Source organism: Leucoraja erinacea, chromosome 10, assembly GCF_028641065.1.
Source record: "Leucoraja erinacea ecotype New England chromosome 10, Leri_hhj_1, whole genome shotgun sequence".
Taxonomy (NCBI): Eukaryota; Metazoa; Chordata; class Chondrichthyes; order Rajiformes; family Rajidae; genus Leucoraja; species Leucoraja erinaceus.
Genome location: NC_073386.1, coordinates 41,690,279 through 41,710,673, shown reverse-complemented (window position 1 = coordinate 41,710,673; position 20,395 = coordinate 41,690,279). Strand labels below are relative to the sequence as shown.

The following is a 20,395-nucleotide window of genomic DNA, read 5'->3' as shown; positions in this document are numbered from 1 at the left end:
CAAGTTACTATTCTGAAGCTCAGGACCTTGTATATCTGACTTACCTTAGAGAACTGAGAGACTGCTGCGTGCTTTGTTTCACAGAAACATGGCTTACCCCTGACATACTTGACTGTGCCATCCAACCCGAGGGCTTGTCCCTTCACTGGATGAACTGTACGGCTTCTTAGGGCAAGTTTAGAGGCAGTGGGTCAGCTTTCTAATTAATATCTTATGGTGCTCTGGCATGGCGGTCTTTGCCGGACCAGGAATATCTTACTGTGAAGTGCCGTCCCTACTACCTGTCGAGGGAATTCACCTCAGCTATCCTGACACCTGGCCCCACTGTGTACGTCAAGCTTGCTCTGAATGAACTGTACTCCACTGTCAATAGCCTTGAGACAAAACACCCTGAAGCCCTGGGCATTGTAGCCTGAGACTTCAATCAAGCCAGACTGAGGAGCGTACTACCAAAAATACTATCAGCACCATGTCCTACCAAGGGCCAGAACACTACGACCACTGTTACACATCCATAACAATTACCTACCGCTCCATTCCTAGGTGTGATTTTTTACTTCCTGCCTACAAAAAAAATGAAGAAGGAAGATTCGGCACAGAAGGTTTTTCAGTACTAGTCTGTGGACATGGGTGGCATGCTTTGAGTCAGTGTACTGGTCCATCTTCAGGGAATTTGTGGCCAACCTGAATGACTATACCAGTGCCGTGACTGACTTGAGAGACAGCGAGTTCGTAGAGGAGTGTGTGCTGAGGAAGACAATCCAAGTGTTCCCCAACCGTAAACCATGGATGAACTGTGAGGTACATTCTAAGGTGAAGGCCAAGACCGCTGCGTACAAGTGAAATGATCCTGAGCGGTATAGGAAAGCTTGATATAATCTTCAAAAGCCATCAAGACTGCTAAGAGACAATACCGAGTCAAACGCAAGTCCCAGAACACCTACAGAATGGAGCAAAGCCTGAATACTATAACTGGCTGCAAAGCAAAGTCAGGGAAAGAAAACTAGCAGGAAGCGATGGAGAGTACTAGTGCTTTTGTTTGTAGACAAAAAGGTATGGTATTCATATAACAACTCATGCAATGCCATTGGCTGCTGCACTTCAAAAAAATAAAGTGGTGGAATAACTGTGGGTCAGGCAGCATCTTCTTAAGACATGGATAGGGAACATTTCAGGTCAAGACATGTTCTCCGTTACACCGGCGAGACCAAATGTAGGCAAATGTTTCGCCGAACATTTGCACTCAGTCCACCTAGGCCTGCTGGATCTCCTGGTTGCTAACCATTTTCGCTCCACTTCCCACTCCCACACCGACCTCTTTATCCTGAGCCTCTGCCATTGCCAGAGTGAGGCCACATGCAAACTGGAGGAATAGTTGCTTGAAGAAGGGTCCCAAACCAAAAAATGTTACCTATCCATGAATTCCAGAGATGCTGCCTGCCCCGCTGAGTTACTCCAGCATTTAATGTGTTTTTTTTTTTTAAACTAACATTCGGGGTTCCTTGTGTTTGCTGTACATCAATGTAGTTTTTAACTTTTTAGAAATGCTGCTATGCTGCACTAGCACACACCGTCACCAAAAACAATACTGAAGAATAATCATCTAAAGCTAGATCATTGGAAATCAGTACAAAAATGACCAAAAGACAAAACTAAAGGTTCTCTATCTGAATGCATGTATCAGTTGAAACAAAACAGATGAACTGAAATTACAAATGCAGATAAATAAGTATGATCTGTAAGCCATGGCAGACGAATGACTGCAGAATGACGTGCATTGGGATCTGAATATTGAAGGGTACATGACATTTAGGCGGTTGCAGAGGGAATTGGGTGTTCTTGTGCATTATTCACAAAAGACCTGTGCGCAGGTACCACAAGTAATGTGGAAGGCCAGCAGAATACTTTTGTTTATCGGTTGGGGAATTGAATACAAAAGTAGAAAGATTAGGCTTCACATATACATGGGATTGATGAGACCACATACAACAGAAAATATCGAAATACTCAGCAGGTTAGGTCACATCTGTGGGAATAGAAAGACTCTTCAGGGTCAGGGACCCTTCATCATAATTGGGAAGGAGGCTAAAGAAGCTAATTTAATGGCGAGGAAGGTGGTGTTGGCGTATCTCTCTAATAAGGTAAGAGTAGGGTGTCTGGGATAAGCTGTAAACAAGATAGACTCAAAATGCTGGAGTAACTCAGTGGGTCAGGCAGCACCTCTGGGGAAAAGGAATAGGCAACGTTTCAGGTCGAGACCCTTCCTCAGACTGAGAGTCAACAGAAAGGGTAACGAGAGGTTTCAGAAGGAACAGTCAGAGCCGGCACTGATGACCAAGGAAAGGTGGAGCCCACAATGGCCCATTGCTGGTTGTGGAAGAGGTGACAATGAAGGGATATGTAGATGCAAACATTGAAACTTGCAGGACGACTAGGGTGGGGGAGGGACGGAGAGAGAGGAAATGTGCAAGGGTTACTTGGATTTAGAGAAGTTGATATTGCTGGGTTGTAAGCTGCCCTAACGAAGTATGCTGTTCCTCCAATTTGTGTGTGGCTTCACTGACAGTGGAGGAGGCCCAGGACAGAAAGGTCAGTATGCGATCACCCGGATGCCAAACATTTTAACCCCCTTTCCCATTCCCATACTGACCTTTCATTCCTGGACTTCCTCCACTGTCTGAGTGAGGCCACACAGATTTGTGCTGAACCTTTTTATACCTCTAGTTGCCTTCTCCCCTGACTCTCAGTCTGAAGGTGGCTCTCAACCTGAAACGTCACTTACTCCTTTTCTCCAGAGAAGCTGCCTGACCCGCTGAGTTACTCCAGCGTTTTGTGTCTATCAAGCTGTAAACAAGGTTATCTAGCCAGTAAGTGAATAATAGCAGTTACAGAGTGACAGCTTAGACAAAGAATGTAGAAGTTGTGAAATGTGGAGCAAGGAGATCTGACCAGGAAGTCAGGCTGGGCACGTCTTTCACCCCCAGAGGAAAATAAGGGGGGAAAAAAAAAAAACTGAGCCACTATCACAGATGGGCGACTGAAATTAAGATCTGAAGTTGTAGAATTCAGTGTTGAGATCAAAAGACTGCAACGTGCCCAGATGGAAGATTCCTCAAGCTTGCATTGGACGAGGCAGATATTGACGAGGCCAAAGACCACTGGGTCAGAGTGAGAGTCAGATAATTAATTAATGTGGCACAAAACAGGAAGCTCGGTATTGTTCCTGCTGTCTGAACACAGGTGTTCTTCAAAGTGATCACCAATCTGCAGTTAACTTCTCTAAAGTACAAAACCCACATTGTGAACACCGACTGCAGTGTGCAAGGTTGGAACCAGCGCAAGTGAATCGCTGCTTCTCCTGGAACAATGTTTGTGTCTCTGCATGGTGGGACGGGTAGAGGAATGGTCCCTGTGAAATGTTGAAAGGAGATTGCTTCTTTTGTCTCCTTCCTAGTTCGAACAAAGGTCTTCGCTCGGAAATGTTAACTTTGTTTCTCTTCCTGTTGAATATTTCCAACATTTTCTATTTTTTACTTTGAATTTTCAGCATCTGCAGTTTTCACTTTGTTGGTGAGAGCAACATATCTGGAATATTATGTATAATGGGTAGACACACAATGCTGGAGTAACTCAGTGGGACAGGCAGCATCTCTGGAGAGAAGGAATGGGTGACGTTTCGGGTCAAGACCCTTCTTCAGACTGATGTCAGTGGAGTGGGCGGGACAAAGATAGAATGTAGTCGGAGACTTGAGTTACTCCAGCATTTTGTGTCTACCTTTAATTTAAACCAGCATCTGCAGTTCTTTCTTACACATATTATGTATAGTATTGGTCCCCTTATTTATGATAGAAGGTTAATACATTGGCAGAAATTCAGAGAAGACTTGCTATTTACTGTATGAGCATGTTTTCTGAAGAGAGGATGAATGGACATGCTTATATCAGCTAGAGTTAAAAGAATAAGGGGAGACAATTAAATCATAGAAGCATAGAAAATAGGGGCAGGAGGTGGCCATTCGGACCTTCGAACCAGCACCGCCATTCATTGTGATCATGGGTGATCATCCACAATCAGTAACCCGTGCCTGCCTTCTCCCCATCCCGTGATTTGGCCTCCACTGCTTTCTGTGGCAGAGAATTCCACAAATTCACAACTCTCTGGGTGAAAACGTTTTTTCTCTTCTCAGTTTTAAATGGCCCCCCCTTTATTCTTAGACTGTGCCCCCTGATTCTGGACCTCCCCATCATTGGGAACATTTTTTGCATCTAGCCACTCTCCCACTAGTGGAAACATCCTCTCCACATCCTCCATTTCCAGGCCTTTTGCTATTCAGTAAGTTTCAATGAGGTCCTCCTTCATCCTTCGAGACTCCAGCGAGTACAGGCCCAATGCTGTCAAATCCACAGGGGATAGATGGCAATGCAGATTTGAGACTATAACCTCGTATCGTATAACCTCATCTGCTATGACCTTATTAAATAATGGAGCAGACTCGAAGGATGAGTGGCCTTCTCCTGCACAGAGTTTGTATTCTGCAAAGATGAAATGTTAAGCTGTATTCCGTTCTTCATCTTTGGTGGATATAGGTGACATCAGAGGATTCATTCCATAACTCAGTCAGCAAAATCGGAAGAAGGATCTCGACCTGAAACGTCACCCATTCCTTCTCTCCAGAGATGCTGCATGTTCCACTGAGTTACTCCAGCATTTTGTTTCTATTCTGTCAGCAAAACTTCCCTCACCATAAACCACACACACAAACAAACCAATCAGTTTCCTGTACCTCTAACAAAATAGCTGTGAAACTTGGGCTATTGAATTAATCTGATTACATATGAAGAAATTATGGATGCATCAAGTGATACAAAATAAATCATATCTTTATATTAAATATATATTTCATCTGAACACATGTTTTAAGGACACGATTAAAGATGTCCTCGGGGGAAACTATTTTGTAATTAGACATCTAAACTGAATGAGTTGTTAGCACACGGTTTGTGAGGAGCTGGTGATTTTATCAGGGTGTGGTGGATGTGCCACCGGTTCTCACACCTTCCCTCTTATTCCACTGAAGTAACGGCTGGTTAGTAATTGAACTGTAATCCCCAGCCAGCTGTAAATCCTGCCCAGAGGAGAAGGTGGAACTGGAAAACAGGACTTGGTTTCCATGAAAGATTTGTGCAGCAAGGGAGTCTGACTCTCCGTGGCTAACCTGTTGATATTAGCATTATTAATTTGCAAAATGAAAAGCTGATGCTGATTGAGACACTCTGCAAGACTTGTGTTTAGTTAATAGAGATGATACCGTGGGATGCTTCAGAATAGTTTATCTTTCATTCTAATTTCTTTGCCAGTGGATGTTTTATTTGAAAGCATTATATCAGGTTGGGGTTTAATTCTTAGGCACCCTCCCTTAGATCAAACCAATTGAGAGACCGATTTTGCTTTTGAACTTCATTTCTTCTGCATTCAGGAAAAATGGTGCAGAGAACTTTCCAAATATTTCCTCTGCGTTCAATTTTGGGAAGAATAACCTTTTATAGACACAAAATGCTGGAGTAACTCAGCAGGACAGGCAGTATCTATGAAGAGAAGGAATGGGTGACATTTCGGGTCGAGCCCCTTCTTCAGACTCAGCATCTGAACAGCTAAACCAGACTAAACCAGCATCTGCAGTTCCTTCCTACATGTTAGTGTTACCTTTTGTTGTTTGGTTAAGGGCCTGTCCCACTGCGACGACCTAACGTGCGAGTTTAGAAGAGTTTGCCCTCGACTCATATTCGCAGCAGGGTCGACACGAGGTCCTAGGAGGTCTTTGTAACTCTCCTTCATGCTCGAGAGTAGTCCCCGCGTACTCGAGGCCTCAGCTAGGTCCCGCCGTTTTTTTCAACATGCTGAAAAATGCCCGCGAGATAAAAAAGGTCGTCATGGAAAAAAATAGATATTTTTTTACTTGTAGGTTTAGTCGAGGTAGGTCGTAGTAGGTTAAAAGGTAAGTAAACCGACCGGTAATGTTAAATGCCCACTAAACTTTATTAAACATTGTCTGGCTTCTTAAAAGTGTCTACACTCCTTCTTCCCCCCCCCCCCCTTCTCTCCCCCTCACTCCCCTTCTCTCCACCCCCCTCTCCCTAAAGGACTAAAGGGCCCGTCCCACGAGCATGCAACTCCATGCGGCAATCGCGACCTAACGTGGTCGCTTGAGGCGTACGGCCTCGCGGGGCCGGTTCCCACTTCGAATGCCGGAGCCATATGGAGTTGTGCGGAGCTGGTCCCTACATCGCGCGGGGCTCCAAAAAACTGACCGTGTTCAAAAATTCCGCGCGGCAACGATCCGCAGCCGCCTCAACGCCGTATGCACCGCCTCGACGCCGTACATCACGCACAAACTTCCCGCGGACTTCGCTCGAACTCCGCTTCTGGTTTGGTCGCGCTTGTCGCATGCTCCTGGGACAGGCCCTTTAGGTCACGCTTGTCGCATGCAGTCGCATGCTTGTGGGACAGGCCCTTTACCGTTACTGTGTCAGCTGTCTTTTACCTTCCTGTTCATCGCGGGTGTGAATTTCAGACAGCGCTTCCCCGTGTTCCCTGGCCCCCGCCTTTGCGAGGTGTTTGTGTGTGTGTGTGTGTGTGTGTGTGTGTGTGTGTGTGTGTGTGTGTGTGTGTGTGTGTGCGCGCGCAGACGGTCGATCTGGCTCGTGGTTTCATCGCTGACAGTCAATCCAGCTCGAGGTTGTTCAGGCGAGTGCCCTCGAGCTTGAAGGTCAAAGACAGCCGCTGAAAAGTCACGTTAGTGGGACAGGCCCTTTATCCCTGAACAAAGGAGCTCAAAGTACCTATGTTGCATGCATTGTAGCTGAACGCAGTCCTCCCCTTCCAATGGGTATTTGTATAAGGCTTTCCAGCAGAAACTACAGGATAGTGATATATTTCGATCAAATTGTGACTATTGGAGATAGGCACACTGGAGTAACTTAGCGGGTCTGGCAGCATCTCTGGAGAAAAGGCATAGGCAAAGTTTGGGGTCGAGACCCTTCTTCAGACTGGTTACTGTAGTCTAATTTTAAAATCCCAGTTGAATTCAGGCAAAAAATACTGAGCAGACATTGCTTCGTAACCTGCTGCTTTGCAATGACCTGTGTAGCCAAGCAATTGGCGGCCTTCCATAAATGGCACCCCATGCCCTATGTACAAACTCCATTCCTGCAAAGTCCTTCTCTAAAATGTATTTTTAATGCTAACCTCACCCTGTGTGGCCGGAGAATGGTTTCCTGCATGTGGTGTGTTTCTCATTTAGGATCTTCCTGTATCTGCAGTTTATTACTGAGAGAGTGTTGTACTGATGAGGAATCCAGGGGCTTGCCTGCCGTCGCAGATCAATGTGAAAAGAAGCCGCGGCATTATTTTGAAGTTTTTTTCCCTGGTGTCTTGCACAGTATTTATCCCTTAAACAACATCCTAGTGTAGCTAGACAAAAAATGCTGGTGAAACTCAGCTGGTAGGGCAGCATCTATGGAGAGAAGGAATAGGCGACGTTTCGGGTCTAGACCTTCTCTCCAGAGATGCTGCCTGTCCTGCTGAGTTACTCCAGCATTTTGTGTCTATCTTTGATTTAAACCAGCATTTGCAGTTCCTTCCTACACACATGGTCCATTGTTGGTTGTGAAAGAGGTGATAACGAAGGATATATGGATGCGAACAGTAAAACCAGCAGGACGACTAGGGTAGGGGTGGAACGGAGAGAGGGAATGCAAGGGTTACTTGAAATTAGATAAATCAATATTCATACCGATGGGTTATAAACTGCCCCAGCAAAATATGAGGTGCTGTTTCTCCAATTTGTGTGTGGCCTTTTCTGCTTATCCAGTCGTCTGCATCCTGCTATTCTGGAATCTTCTTCTTCTTGCGAATGAAACATAAACCAAAGAAATAATTAGATTTCAAGCCGGGTGTTGAGCAGCCAGGTTATTGGCTGTGCGTCAATGTCTGCCAGGCCCTGAGTTCCATTTGGTGGGTGGTTGAGCGGGCACTCAGAGATGACACGGTTGGCTGTCTAGTTGTTCTGCTCCGCATTCACAGGCTGGGCTCTGGCGGAGCCCCCATCTCCACATGCTGGCATTGAAACGCCCAACTCCAGTACGAAGTCTGTTGAGCTTCACCCATGCTCCTCTGCGGAGGTCAGACCCTGGACAGCTTTTATCTGGCGAAGAGATGTAGCTGTGTAATGGAGTGATCTGGAATGACGTTGCAGGAAACAATTATGATTGAAATATGCAGTGGCAAAAACCTGTGTGAAATAAGGAGTAGTTTAGTTTGTTTAGTTTAGTTTAGAGTTACAGCGTGGAAGCAGGCCATTCAGCCGACCGACTCCGCAACAACCAGCAATTCCCATACACTAACACTATCCTACACACTAGGGACAATTTACAATATTACCGAAGCCAATTAACATGTAAACTGATACATCTTTGGAGTTTGGGAGGAAACCGAGCATCTAGGGAAAGCCTACGAGGTCACGAGTAGAACATATCAACTCAGTACAGACTGCAACCGTAGTCCGGGTTGAACCCAGGTCTCTATTGCTGTAAGGCAGCAACTCCACCACTGTGCCACCGTGCCTACTAATCGAGTAGGTTATAGTGCTTTAGCTACACACTCAACCCAACCCAATGATTAGCTGTGGTTAAAAGGGCAAAGGAGACACTGGATTGCAGAAGCCGAGGAATAGGCTGTAAACAGAAGCGGTATTGCTGCTATGTCAGGCACTGGGCAGCTCTCATCTGTGCTGCTGAGGCTAGCCTGGTGATCTACTCGTTGAAAGGATTACAGTGCTGTTAATCATCTTCATTGCAGCGCATCATCAACACAGCACATCCCTATTCTCGACTGCTGCCTTCTGCCAGAGTGCAGATGAGCGGCGTGGATTTTACATTATGTACCCTCATACCACTGCCCTGGAATAGGATCATTTTATTAATATTGTGAGCGTTTGGAAGTGAAGTATAAATCATTAGAGTGGAATCAGGAGAATGAAAAGCATTTTTGCTGCGGACAGCACTTTGCCTCATTGACAATGGAGCCCACTGGAAGTTGGTATGTTCTGGCTGAGCTGCATCTGCAGTAACGGAGTCACCTTTACAGCGATGAGAGGGAACAAAGCGAGGTTCTATATGTCCCGATTATAAGCAAAAAATAAACTGCTGGAGGAATTCAGCATCTCGGGTAGCATCTGTGAAGGAAGGATACAAAATGCTGGGGTTATTCAGTGGGTCAGGCAGCATCCCTGGAGAACATGGTTAGGTGACGTTTCGGGTCCAGACCCTTCTTCAGACTGCTCAGTCTGAAGAAGAGACCCAAACGTCACCTATCTATGTTCTCCAGGGAGGCTGCCTGACCTGCCGAGTTTCTCTGGAATTTTGTGTCTTTCCTTGGTAAATCAGCTTCTACAGTTCATTGTTTCTGCATCTTTGGAGGGAAATAGACAGATGACTACTTAGTTGGGGCCTTTCCAAAATATCATGTCCATTTCTTCCCATAGATTGAGATTCTGCCTGACCCACGGAGTTCCTCTCGCAGTTTGTATTCTAATCAAGATTCCAGCATCTGCATCTTGCATCTCCACGTCTTCATTATTAGCTCTTAACTGACAGTGCCTTGTGTCCTGCCCCCACCCCCAACCTCCCCTTGTAGTCACCTGCTAACTATTACCTTCCCCCACCCCATATCATCCCCGTCTTCCCTCTCACTCCCTGCCCTCTGCTGCCACATGACCCACACAATCATCTCCGAGTCCTGCCCCCTTCAAACTCCTCCTCCTGCTCCTGCCTTGGGCTTGTCCCCCTCCTGCATCTGTGAATCAAGCCTGCAAATGCAAATGTTATGGCACAGCCCGCAAATAAGCAAGTAAATTTATAATGAGTCGTTTTTGATTGCTATTTGTGCAATTAATAATGCATGAGATTTCCTTTTGGTGTTGTTACTGCTGGCACTGCATTTAGTCTCAAGACGTTCGGCTTTGTGTTCACATTTGCTCCGTGCAGGCTGTTTCCTCAAACTCTTGTGATCCATGTCTGCACAGTCTACCTGCTTTATAAACCAGCCTTCACGGAGTAGGGCGAGTGCAAGCCGGCTAGCCCTGTCCCGTTATCTTAATTTGCTACGCTCTAGGATAGCGTTACAGTGAGTGGCTGTGAGCCTGCGTGTGCTTGGCAACTGTTACTAAGCGACATAAAAGGAGAGAGCTGCTCCGATGGCCATTGGTGGTTCACTTGGGAGCAGGAAGCCTAGGTAGCTGGAGTAGTGAATTCTTCCGCATCAGCTGCGATGGAGCAAAGGCGAGGGGCTCAGGTGCAGCTGCTGCGAGGCTGGGAGTGTGCAGTAGCAGCACTAATGTGCCACTGAATGGATTGCTTCTCCAGCACAATGGAAGTGCCAGACTCCTCGCTAAATCAGGGGATTGCTGCATTATTCTGTCAGCATTCCTTCTTGCAAGACTGAAACACTGCTTACCATATGTGAAAGGCTGGGGATTTCGAATTGTGCAGGAATACGCTTGCACTGCTATTTTTGTCCACTTCCTCTTACTTATCAATTGATTCCCCGATGCTCGAAGATCCCTGGGTTTTTATTTAGAAGGCAAAGTATTTCAAGAGACTTCAAACAGAGGGGGACATAGCTTGCTACCGGCATTGTGCAGAGCAGTGTGAGAGTCATGTACAGTTCTCCTAGGGATCTTGCTTCTCTCTCTTTCTCTACAACTCTGCACACAATGGGTGTGATCGAGCAGCTGGAAGCAGTACACTGGTGGCAGCTTGTCAGCAGCATTGCAACGCTGAGGTGTGTCAGCAGTCCTCTGCTGCTGAGGAGGCATGTGCGGCTGTGAAGCGTTGACTGCGGAGACCAACGGAAGCAGCGGAGCGAGCCGGAGGTGTGGAGCGAGCCGCAGCAGCAGCAGCAGCAGCAGCGAGAACAGATGCCTTGCCGGTGACCTGCAGTCACCGGGGACTGTGGCCCACATCTGTCTGTGTCATGAACCACTCCGTGACTGAATGGAGCTCCGTGAGCCCCAGCAACACCTCGGCCAACTTGTCCACTCACCGTGCATGCCCGCTGGGCTTTGGCTATTCCGACGTGGTTGACGTTTGCGTTTTGGAGACCGTGGTCATTGTGCTGCTGACAGTCCTGATCATCATGGGCAATCTGACGGTCATCTTTGTATTTCATTGTGCCCCCCTCCTCCACCACTACACCACAAGCTACTTCATCCAGACGATGGCCTACGCAGACCTGTTCGTGGGGGTAAGCTGCTTGGTTCCTGCTCTGACCCTTCTTCACTATTCCACGGGCATGCAGGAGTCCCTGACCTGCCAGGTGTTTGGGTACATCATTTCAGTGTTGAAGAGTGTATCTATGGCATGTCTGGCATGCATCAGTATTGACCGCTATCTTGCCATCACCAAACCACTCTCCTATAACCAACTGGTAACTCCGTGTCGCCTTAGGATCTGTATCGTTCTTATATGGATTTACTCCGGTGTAGTGTTCTTGCCCTCATTCTTTGGATGGGAGAAGCCAGGTTATCACGGAGACATCTTTGAATGGTGTGCCAACTTCTGGGAAACTAATGCTTACTTCACGGGCTTTATCGTCTGCCTGCTTTATGCACCAGCAGCTTCCATTGTCTGCTTTACCTACTTCCACATATTTAAAATCTGCCGGCAGCACACCAAAGAAATCAACGAACGTCGTGCCCGATTCCCCAGCCAGGACGTGGAAGCTGCTGAAGGTAGTCCCAGCCCCGACCGGAGCTACGCAATGGTCCTGTTTCGGATTACAAGTGTCTTCTACGTGCTGTGGCTTCCCTACATTGTTTATTTTCTGCTGGAGAGCTCGCGGGTGTTGGAGAGCCCCTCGCTGTCCTTTGTGACAACGTGGCTGGCCATCAGCAACAGCTTCTGCAACTGCCTCATCTACAACCTCTCCAACAGCGTCTTCAGGCTGGGACTACGGAGACTATGGGAAGCTGTCTGCTCGCTGTGCACATGCCTGGGAGATGAGTCTCTGCGAGATCCCATCCCCAGGAAACGGGCCAATTCCTGCTCCATCTGATGGTCTACCTAGTCAGAGGAGATACACAAGCTGACATTCTGTTTGGTCTTTTGCACGCTTGTGTGAAGATGTTTAGGTGACAATTGGCATCAATGACCAATGGGCTGTTGTGGAATCTGGGCATAAGAGGAGGCAGTTCAGTCCGACCTGTTTTTCCATTCAGTTTAGTAACCTCCTATGCCCTCGTAGGTTCTGTACCCATAATACTCAGTGGTTCTTTAACCTTTAATGCCTTTTGCTCAAGAAAAAATATCAATTGATCTTTTTACATTTTCAATTGAATCTCAGTCTTTGGTGGAATGTTTGAGATCCAGAATAGGGCGAAAGCCTACTTATAATGTTTCATGGTTTGGAAATGCGATGGAACTCGTGAAACTCTTTACGTTTTAACCACCAAAAGCACTCAACTCCATTCAGTGAGGGACTGACTGGTTGGAGAATTGTATTTACTGTATTCTAATAAGGAACTAAATGACTGAGGAGTGAAAACACTTTTATGACAAGTACACCTGTGACCAGTCAATTGTTAACGTCTGATCACTGAGAGTGTAGTGCAATTGTTAGTACAACTTTCTGTGAGAACCTTAACACTATTACTAGGTGTGTCATATTCTGCGGTAGGCAGTAGTTCTTTATAATATTTCAGTGTCAGCTTGCAGATGTACTAAATATTAGATGGAGTTTATTCTTTGTCTGCGCCTGATGTACTTTCAAATGTTCACCAGTTCCAGGAGAACAATTTAAATCAAACAGGAGTTGAAATCACTTTCAAAAATTTGAAGACAAAATAAAAGAATGCGGTGTAGTTAATCATTACTTACCCTAAAAGATGCTTCTAGTCGTAGCGTTTACTGCAACAATGACTTGGCTCATACAGACTGTAATTCTGGCACAGTTGAGGGGAGCTAAGTGAATGAAATTGTTGCAAATGCCCACAGGAAATGCCCATTTCACAGGCATCAGGAACGATGACTTAAGAGAGTTAAGGGGTGAATCTTCTAATTCTCTTCGTGCTGTTGTGTTACTCAGGATTATCTTGCAAAAAGGACAACAACCGAACTTGCATTGCTGTTGATCTGAATGCTGCCGATTAACTCCTTGCGCTCTGCTGTTCCTTTGCAGTAGACCAGCAGTGACTGGAGTGGAATTATGCAGCATTCCTCCACCACTAATGTCAAGTGGTGAAGCCGGTTTTCTATTTATATGACAAATGCAGAAATGTTACTGCAGGACACAAAGGGCTATGTACTGTCTGATAAGAAAGAGTTAAGCAGTAAGAATGTAACGTTAAATTATTGCAGAACTATTTATTGATTTATTAAACTTTTACATTAAAAACAGACTTTTATATATATATAAATGTATATCTATCGAGTATCTATTTGAGCAGCCTGTATTCTTGAGGTCAATAAATGGATAATTCTGAATTAAATGGGTGTGATTGTCTCCCAGTTCAATACATTCAGCGCAGGCTTCCACTGCTTGTCAACACATGGGCTGGATTTATTTAATAAAAGCATACGTTGTTACTGGAATCGGCCTATTATAAGTCTGCGTTTTCATAGTTTTTGATTATTGCCAGTACAAGATGCATTGTGCTGCTTCCACGCTCAGCTGAACTCCATATCATGCCGCGATTCACGCTCGGAAAGCTCGAACGCAAGATAATAGAAGCAGGAATCAGCTACTTGCCTTCACGCTGATTCCACCACTCAATCTGATCAAGGCTGGCCTACCCCTGTTTTATGCCAATTTCTCACAGCCTTCAATTTCCTGATCTGTCAAAAATGCATCCTGTACCAGCTACTCCACAGACTTGTAATAATAATAATAATAATAATAATAATAATAATTTTATTTATAGAGCACTTTAAAAACAAACATAGCTGCAACAAAGTGCTGTACATCACTAATCATTGACAAAAAAAGTTAATACACACCAAAAATAACAATCAAAAGAAATAGTAGGAAAAGACAAGTAAAATAAAGAAACATCAAAAACACCACAAACAGAAGCAAAGCCTCAGGCATGGTCAAAAGCCATGTGGAGTAGAACATAGCCTGTCTCCCAGTGCAACCTTGCAGCAAAGTAACTGTCTCAGGATTCACCCCCCCTCCATCCCAGCCCACTCCTTAAGTGGCCCAATGCTCGTGTTGGTTGATCCTTGCCCTTTAATTGAGTTTTCTCCTCATTTTACTGTTATTGAATAAAAGTGCAAAGTCTGCCACACCAGGTAGCATTCATATAGTATAACTTCCGAACCAGCTGCCTCATGCACGCCATCACCTTAGAAAAATGTTTCAGTACGTTTTCAGAGATTGTTTAATTACATTACATGCACTGGAGTGTGGGAATGCAGCTCTGCATTGACAATGTTCAAGGTCTCAGATGTGTTAGTTTTAGCTGTGTATGCCCATGCCTATTTTAAACCTTAAAGTCATTGTCGCACAGCACGGAAACAGTCACTCAGTCATGCCGAACTCAAATTGCCTACCTGAGTTCACCTCATTTGCCTACATTTGGTCAATAGCATTCTAAACCTTTTCTATTCCTGCTAATACCTGATTAAATGTGTAGGAAAGAACTGCAGATGCTGGTTTAAATTGAAGATAGACATAAATGCTGGAGTAACCCAGCGGGAAGGGCAGCATCTCTGGAGAGAAGGAATGGGTAACGTTTCTTCATACACTGAATAAGTATCTTTTCAACATTGTACCTCTACCAATTCCTCTGATGGCTTGTTCCACATATCTGCCACCCACAGTGTTAAATTCCTGCCCTTCACGTTCTCTTTAAATCTTTCTTCTCTTTCCTTAAATCTATGCCCTTTGCTTTTAGACTCCCCTCCCCTTGGAAAAAAAGAGTGTCAACATTCATCTTATTGACACCCCTCATTTTTTTATAAACCGTTGTAAGGTCACCCCTCAGTCTCCAACTTTCCAGGGTAAAGTCCCCTGCCTATCCCGCCTCTCCTTATAACTGAAGCCCTCCGGTCTCTATTGGAGGTACAGCGACATATTAACATGACATCGGCTCATAGTACTCTTGTTCTGAGTCAGAAGGTTGTGTGCTCTCACCAACACCCCACTTCTCCCCACCAAACACATTGAGGGTGGTGGTGTTGCATACCAGACATGCAGTATTTTAGTTCAAACATTGAACTGAAAACACCACTGCCCCCCTCGGATGGATGAACATGCAGCAATTTTCTTATCAAAGAAGAAGAGAGGAATTTTCTCGGGTTTTCTGACCAACATCCATCCTTCAACAACAATTGTGCTGTTCTTGTGGATGCAAGGAACTGCAGATGTTGGTCTATTTTAAAAAAACACAAAATGCTGGAGGGACTCGGCAGGTAAGACAGCATCTCTGGAGAACATGGATATGTGACGTTTCAGGTCGAGACACTTCTTCAGTACTGTTCTTGTCTGACTATAACGCTGCTGTCTGTGCGACTGTGCCGTGTGCAACGGTTCTGTCAAATTTCCATGAAAAACATTTCATTATCCTTAAAGCAGTTTGTCACATTCTAATGGAAGATGGAGATGGAACCAACAGACCTTGGCGCTAAAGTGGAAGAATATGTTTGAAAAATATAAATGGAGGCAGAAAAGGAGATGTTAAATGTCAAAACGTTGGTGGCAGCAGAGTGGTGGAGCAGCAGAATAGTGCCTTACAGCATCAGAGACTCGGGTTCGATCCTGACTACAGGTGATGTCAGTACAGAGTTAGTACGTTCTCCCTGTGACCGCGTGAGTTTTCTTCAAAAGCTCCAGTTTCCTCCCACATTTCAAAGAGGTACAGGTTTGTAGGTTAATTGGCTTCAGTAAAATTGTAAATTGTCTCCACTGTGTAGGATAGTGCTAGTGTGCGGGGTGATCACTAGTCAGTGTTGGCGGGCCAAAGGGCCTGTTCCCACACGGTGTCACTAAATGTCTGAAGTGTCAGGCTTCCTTAAAAGTAGATTAAATGCCAGGTTCTAATACAATGTAATTCAGGCTGTTAAAAGAAGGAAGAAGAAAAATAGCAAAGGCTTTGATTATCGTGTTGTAGTTTTTTTGGGCTGTGGGGATGGTGCCGTAGGATTGACTAATGTGGAAATTTGTTTAAAAAGGAAAAGGACAACTGATTACAGGCGATTAGCCTAACATCTGCGGAGTGTAGATTATTGAAAATCTTCTGAGAGAACTACATAAATCAGCATTTAGGGAGACATAGATTAATTAAAAACAATCCGCATCGATTTGCCACAACACTGCATTGACTTGAATTGGCACTTGACAAACTCACATGACAGAACGATCAGAAGGTCAAGGCCAGTGGGATCTAAGGGAAAGTGACAAGTTGGTTAAAAATTGGCAGAAAACAAAGTTCAATGGGAATTTTAGTGACTGAAAGGCCTTATGCAATGGATAGCCACAGAATTCAATATGAGGCCTCCATTTTGGGGGCTATATTTAGATGTTGCAATTAAAAATTATCAGTTTTTGATAGTGCGGAAGTCCCGAGGTTAGATTGATTGGGTGGGCAGAAATGTGGCAAAAGGAATTCAATCAGGAGAAATAAACGGTGATGGTAGTGTGATAAATGGAGATTGCAGATGCTGGAATCATGAGTAACAAAATATTACTGCTGGTGGAACCCAACGGGTCAGGCAGTCTCTGTGGAGGAAAATGGACAATCTCTACTTTAGTGTTCCACTGTGCAATCTCTGCAATGTATGCCCACTTTGAAGAAGTTCTGAGTCTGAAGGGCCCCAATCAGAAACGTTGTCTGTACATTTTCCTCCACAGATGCTGCCTGGCCCGTTGAGTTTCTCCAGCAGATTGTTTCTCACTCGCGGTAAAGATAAGATACTACAAAACGTGGAGAAACAGAGTACATGTTCATTGATTCATAAAGATAACATGATTGGAGAGCAGGTGATTAAGGATGCATATGGGATACTTACCATGAATCCTTTTTTATTCCCTGTTGACAAACTATTTTCTGCAGCTGTGGAATCCAGTTGGGACAAAGTCTCTGGATAAGACTATTAGGTTTAAGCACATTAAGGTTCTTTATTTAAGGGATTTTAAATCTTTCTTAAGGGGTTGTAGATGCCCAATCATTGAGCATATTCCATAGAGAGAGACACAAATAATCTGGATAAAGACAGGAAAGTGGATATGAAGGACAGGATCAGCTGTAATATTGAGCAACATTGAGACAGTGTAACTGACTCTTTAGACTTTAGAGATACAAAATAATAACAGGCCCTTCGGCCTACCGAAACCACACCAACCAGCGATCATCCAACACACTAGCACTATCCTACGCACAACGGACAATTTACAATTTTTGCCAAAGCCAATTAATGCACGAACCTGCACGTCTTTGGAGTGTGGGAGGAAACCAGAGCACCCATAGTCGGAATCGAACCTGGGTCTCTGGTGTTGTAAGGCAGCAGCTCTACCGCGCCACTGTAACTCCTGCCTCGAGTTCTTGATTTCATGTTCACTAAACTCCCAGTGAGACATAGAAACATAGAAACATAGAAATCAGGTGCAGGAGTAGGCAATTCGGCCCTTCGAGCCTGCACCGCCATTCAATATGATCATGGCTGATAATCCAACTCAGTATCCCGTTCCTGCCTTCTCTCCATACCCTCTGATCCCTTTAGCCACAAGGACCACATCTTACTCCCCCTTAAATATAGCCAATGAACTGGCCTCAACTACCCTCTGTGGCAGAGAGTTCCAGAGATTCACCACTCTCTGTGTGAAAAAAGTTTTTCTCATCTCGGTTTTAAAGGATTTCCCCCTTATCCTTAAGCTGTGACCCCTTGTCCTGGACCTCCCCAACATCGGGAACAATCTTCCTGCATCTAGCCTGTCCAATCCCTTCAATTATTCTCAGAGTTCTTGTTTCCACTGTCCTCACATGGATTGCAGTGAGGAGACTAGGATTTTTTGCCAGCCATGATTAGTTAAATGATCAAGTGTGGAACATTCTCCGAATTTCTGTTGCTTTCTTGTTGAGCTTCACAGTCCACAGACGATGTGGGAGCTTATTGAATACAACATTTAAATTTCTGGTTTTTATAATTATAAAAAGTGTTATAGACTGTAATGAATTTCATTGTTACGTATTTGTACATCTGACAATGAAACTCCCCTGATTCTCTTGATTCTTGACTCTTGAAAACAAAATTCAGCAACACGGTTTTGAAACTTTTTATTGGGATGTATAAAAGGAATGGTAGCTCCTGGTTTATGCAACTTAAAAGAATACTTGACGGAGGGCTAACTGTATTGGCTTTCCATTTGTGAAGCTGTCGAAACACTAAAGGTTGAGAATGTGGCTTTCCCTTCCAATACTGTGGGGTGCATGATATCTTGGTTATGCTGCTTTTTTACTATTGATTTTTGTCGTCATTGGTAATGTAATTAAACTGGCCAGACAGTGTTGTTAAAGGTGAAACTACAGGCCTTGTAATTAATATGTTAACGTATGCAGTAACCGGACATAGAAGTGATCCCAAGCAAGTGCCTTGGTAAGGTTGATACCAGCGAAGCATAGCTTGGTCCCTGAGACATAGTTCTGGATATAGGTAAATCCCAGAATCACTCAGATAACACAGCTACACATACTGATGTAATGTACTTGCTTCATCGTTACATATTCTGTATTTGTCGTCAACATATTATGATGCCTTTCCTAGAAAGTTTACTATTTTTTTTCCAAAGGTTTCGTAACACTTAGCATTGTTACCAATGCTTTCTCTCAGCCACTTGGTGAAGCTGTATCCTGATCAATCTCTGCACTCTCGCCAGCACAATCGCATCCTTCCCACAGTAAGACAACTAGAACTGCACACACTACCCATATAGCTTAACTAGTGCTTTGTAAAATTGCAATATTATGTCCCAGAATTTAGAGTCTATGCCCCGATCTATGAGGCAGGCATAGGATTTGCCATCTTCACCGCATTCTCTTATTGCCACTTTCAGGGAACCTTGGACTTGGACCTCTTCATTTTGTCTCTGCTCTTCACCATATACTACGTGTCAGATTTAAATTCCATCTGCGAATCTGCTCAGCTTTCTATCTGATCCATTCTGCTGCTGCATTCAATAACCTTTCTCTAACGTAGTTTAGTCTAGCACACACACTATTAGTCACGGAATTAAAAATACCCATCTAGATCCGAGAACTTTAGTTATGGAGAGAGTTATGGATCGGCAGGGATTGTCTTCCCATGAGTGAAGGAGGCTGAGAGGATGACATGATGGAAATGTATAAAATTATGAGAGGAATCGATAGGAGAGATAATCAAAATCTTTTTTTCCTATGATATATGGTATAAAAATAGGAATGTTACAACATTTTGAGATTTTAAAAATCAAGCCTGAGTTTATCCCATCAGATAAAGCATAAAAATAACTTTAATTTGATACCTAATTCACTTTCATATCTTCAGTATTAAAAAAGTTATGGTCATTTTCATACTCGGAAATTAGCATCTTGTTCTCTATTGCGTTTCCATTATCTTAACACAAAAGCTGATCAAGGACAGTCAAAAACCCATAACGTTCTTAAAAATTAAGAGAACTGAATGAAATGTTCAGTTATTATAGATTGAAGCATTCTGAAACAAATCTGAAACATCTTACTTGGATGACCTGAAATTAAAGCATATAATTAGTTACTTACTTAATTGTAGCTAATTACAAAATTGATCGTTGTGACGGAAATAGTAATAAACACCGAGACTGCCTTGAAAATTCAAAAATGTGATATTCTCAAGATCAGAACTTTAATATTATTGGATTATATGCTGTAAATCCGTAACAGACAGGTAAAGAAATCACAATTTCTAGCAAAAGACTATGTCTTTATGGATAAGATGTTGCTAGCTGGTACATTGGCATATCATAATCAGTAGCATCATCATACTCCTCAGATTGTAACCAATAAGCAACTCAGTGCACCTTGTTTTTCCTCAATTTTTCAATTTTGGCATTGTAAAGTTTTTGCTCTTCAAACCACGCAGAACATGCATTTCTGCCCACTACTTTCTCATTAAGAATGTCATTTGGAGTAGTCCAAATTTGGATAATCTCTGTGAATGCTGTCTAAATCAGTCTCTTTTGCCATGCATTTGTATTGACAATTTTGCATTTCTTCTTCGGAGACATCTGTTAAAAATGTAAAGAAAAAAAACACTGAACAGCATTAACAGAAACCAATTATTATTTGCAGTTTTAGAAAAAAAAGGTAGAAATTATAAAGTTAAATGC

At 44.0% G+C, this 20,395-nt stretch overlaps 2 protein-coding genes across 3 annotated transcripts in view; both read left to right on the top strand.

Annotated features, from left to right (window-relative positions):
- rabgap1l (RAB GTPase activating protein 1-like) overlaps positions 1-20,395 on the top strand; it is a 268,209-nt gene that overhangs the window by 95,756 nt on the left and 152,058 nt on the right. The window lies entirely within an intron of this gene.
- Positions 9,935-14,507, top strand: gpr52 (G protein-coupled receptor 52). Its single transcript, XM_055642032.1, has one exon. The coding sequence runs from the start codon at positions 11,033-11,035 to the stop codon at positions 12,110-12,112; it is 1,080 nt and encodes a 359-aa protein (XP_055498007.1). The 5' UTR covers positions 9,935-11,032; the 3' UTR covers positions 12,113-14,507.

Coding starts and splice junctions, on each gene's coding strand:
- gpr52 (XM_055642032.1), top strand. CDS start 11,033: ATGAACCACTCCGTGACTGAATGGAGCTCCGTGAGCCCCAGCAACACC.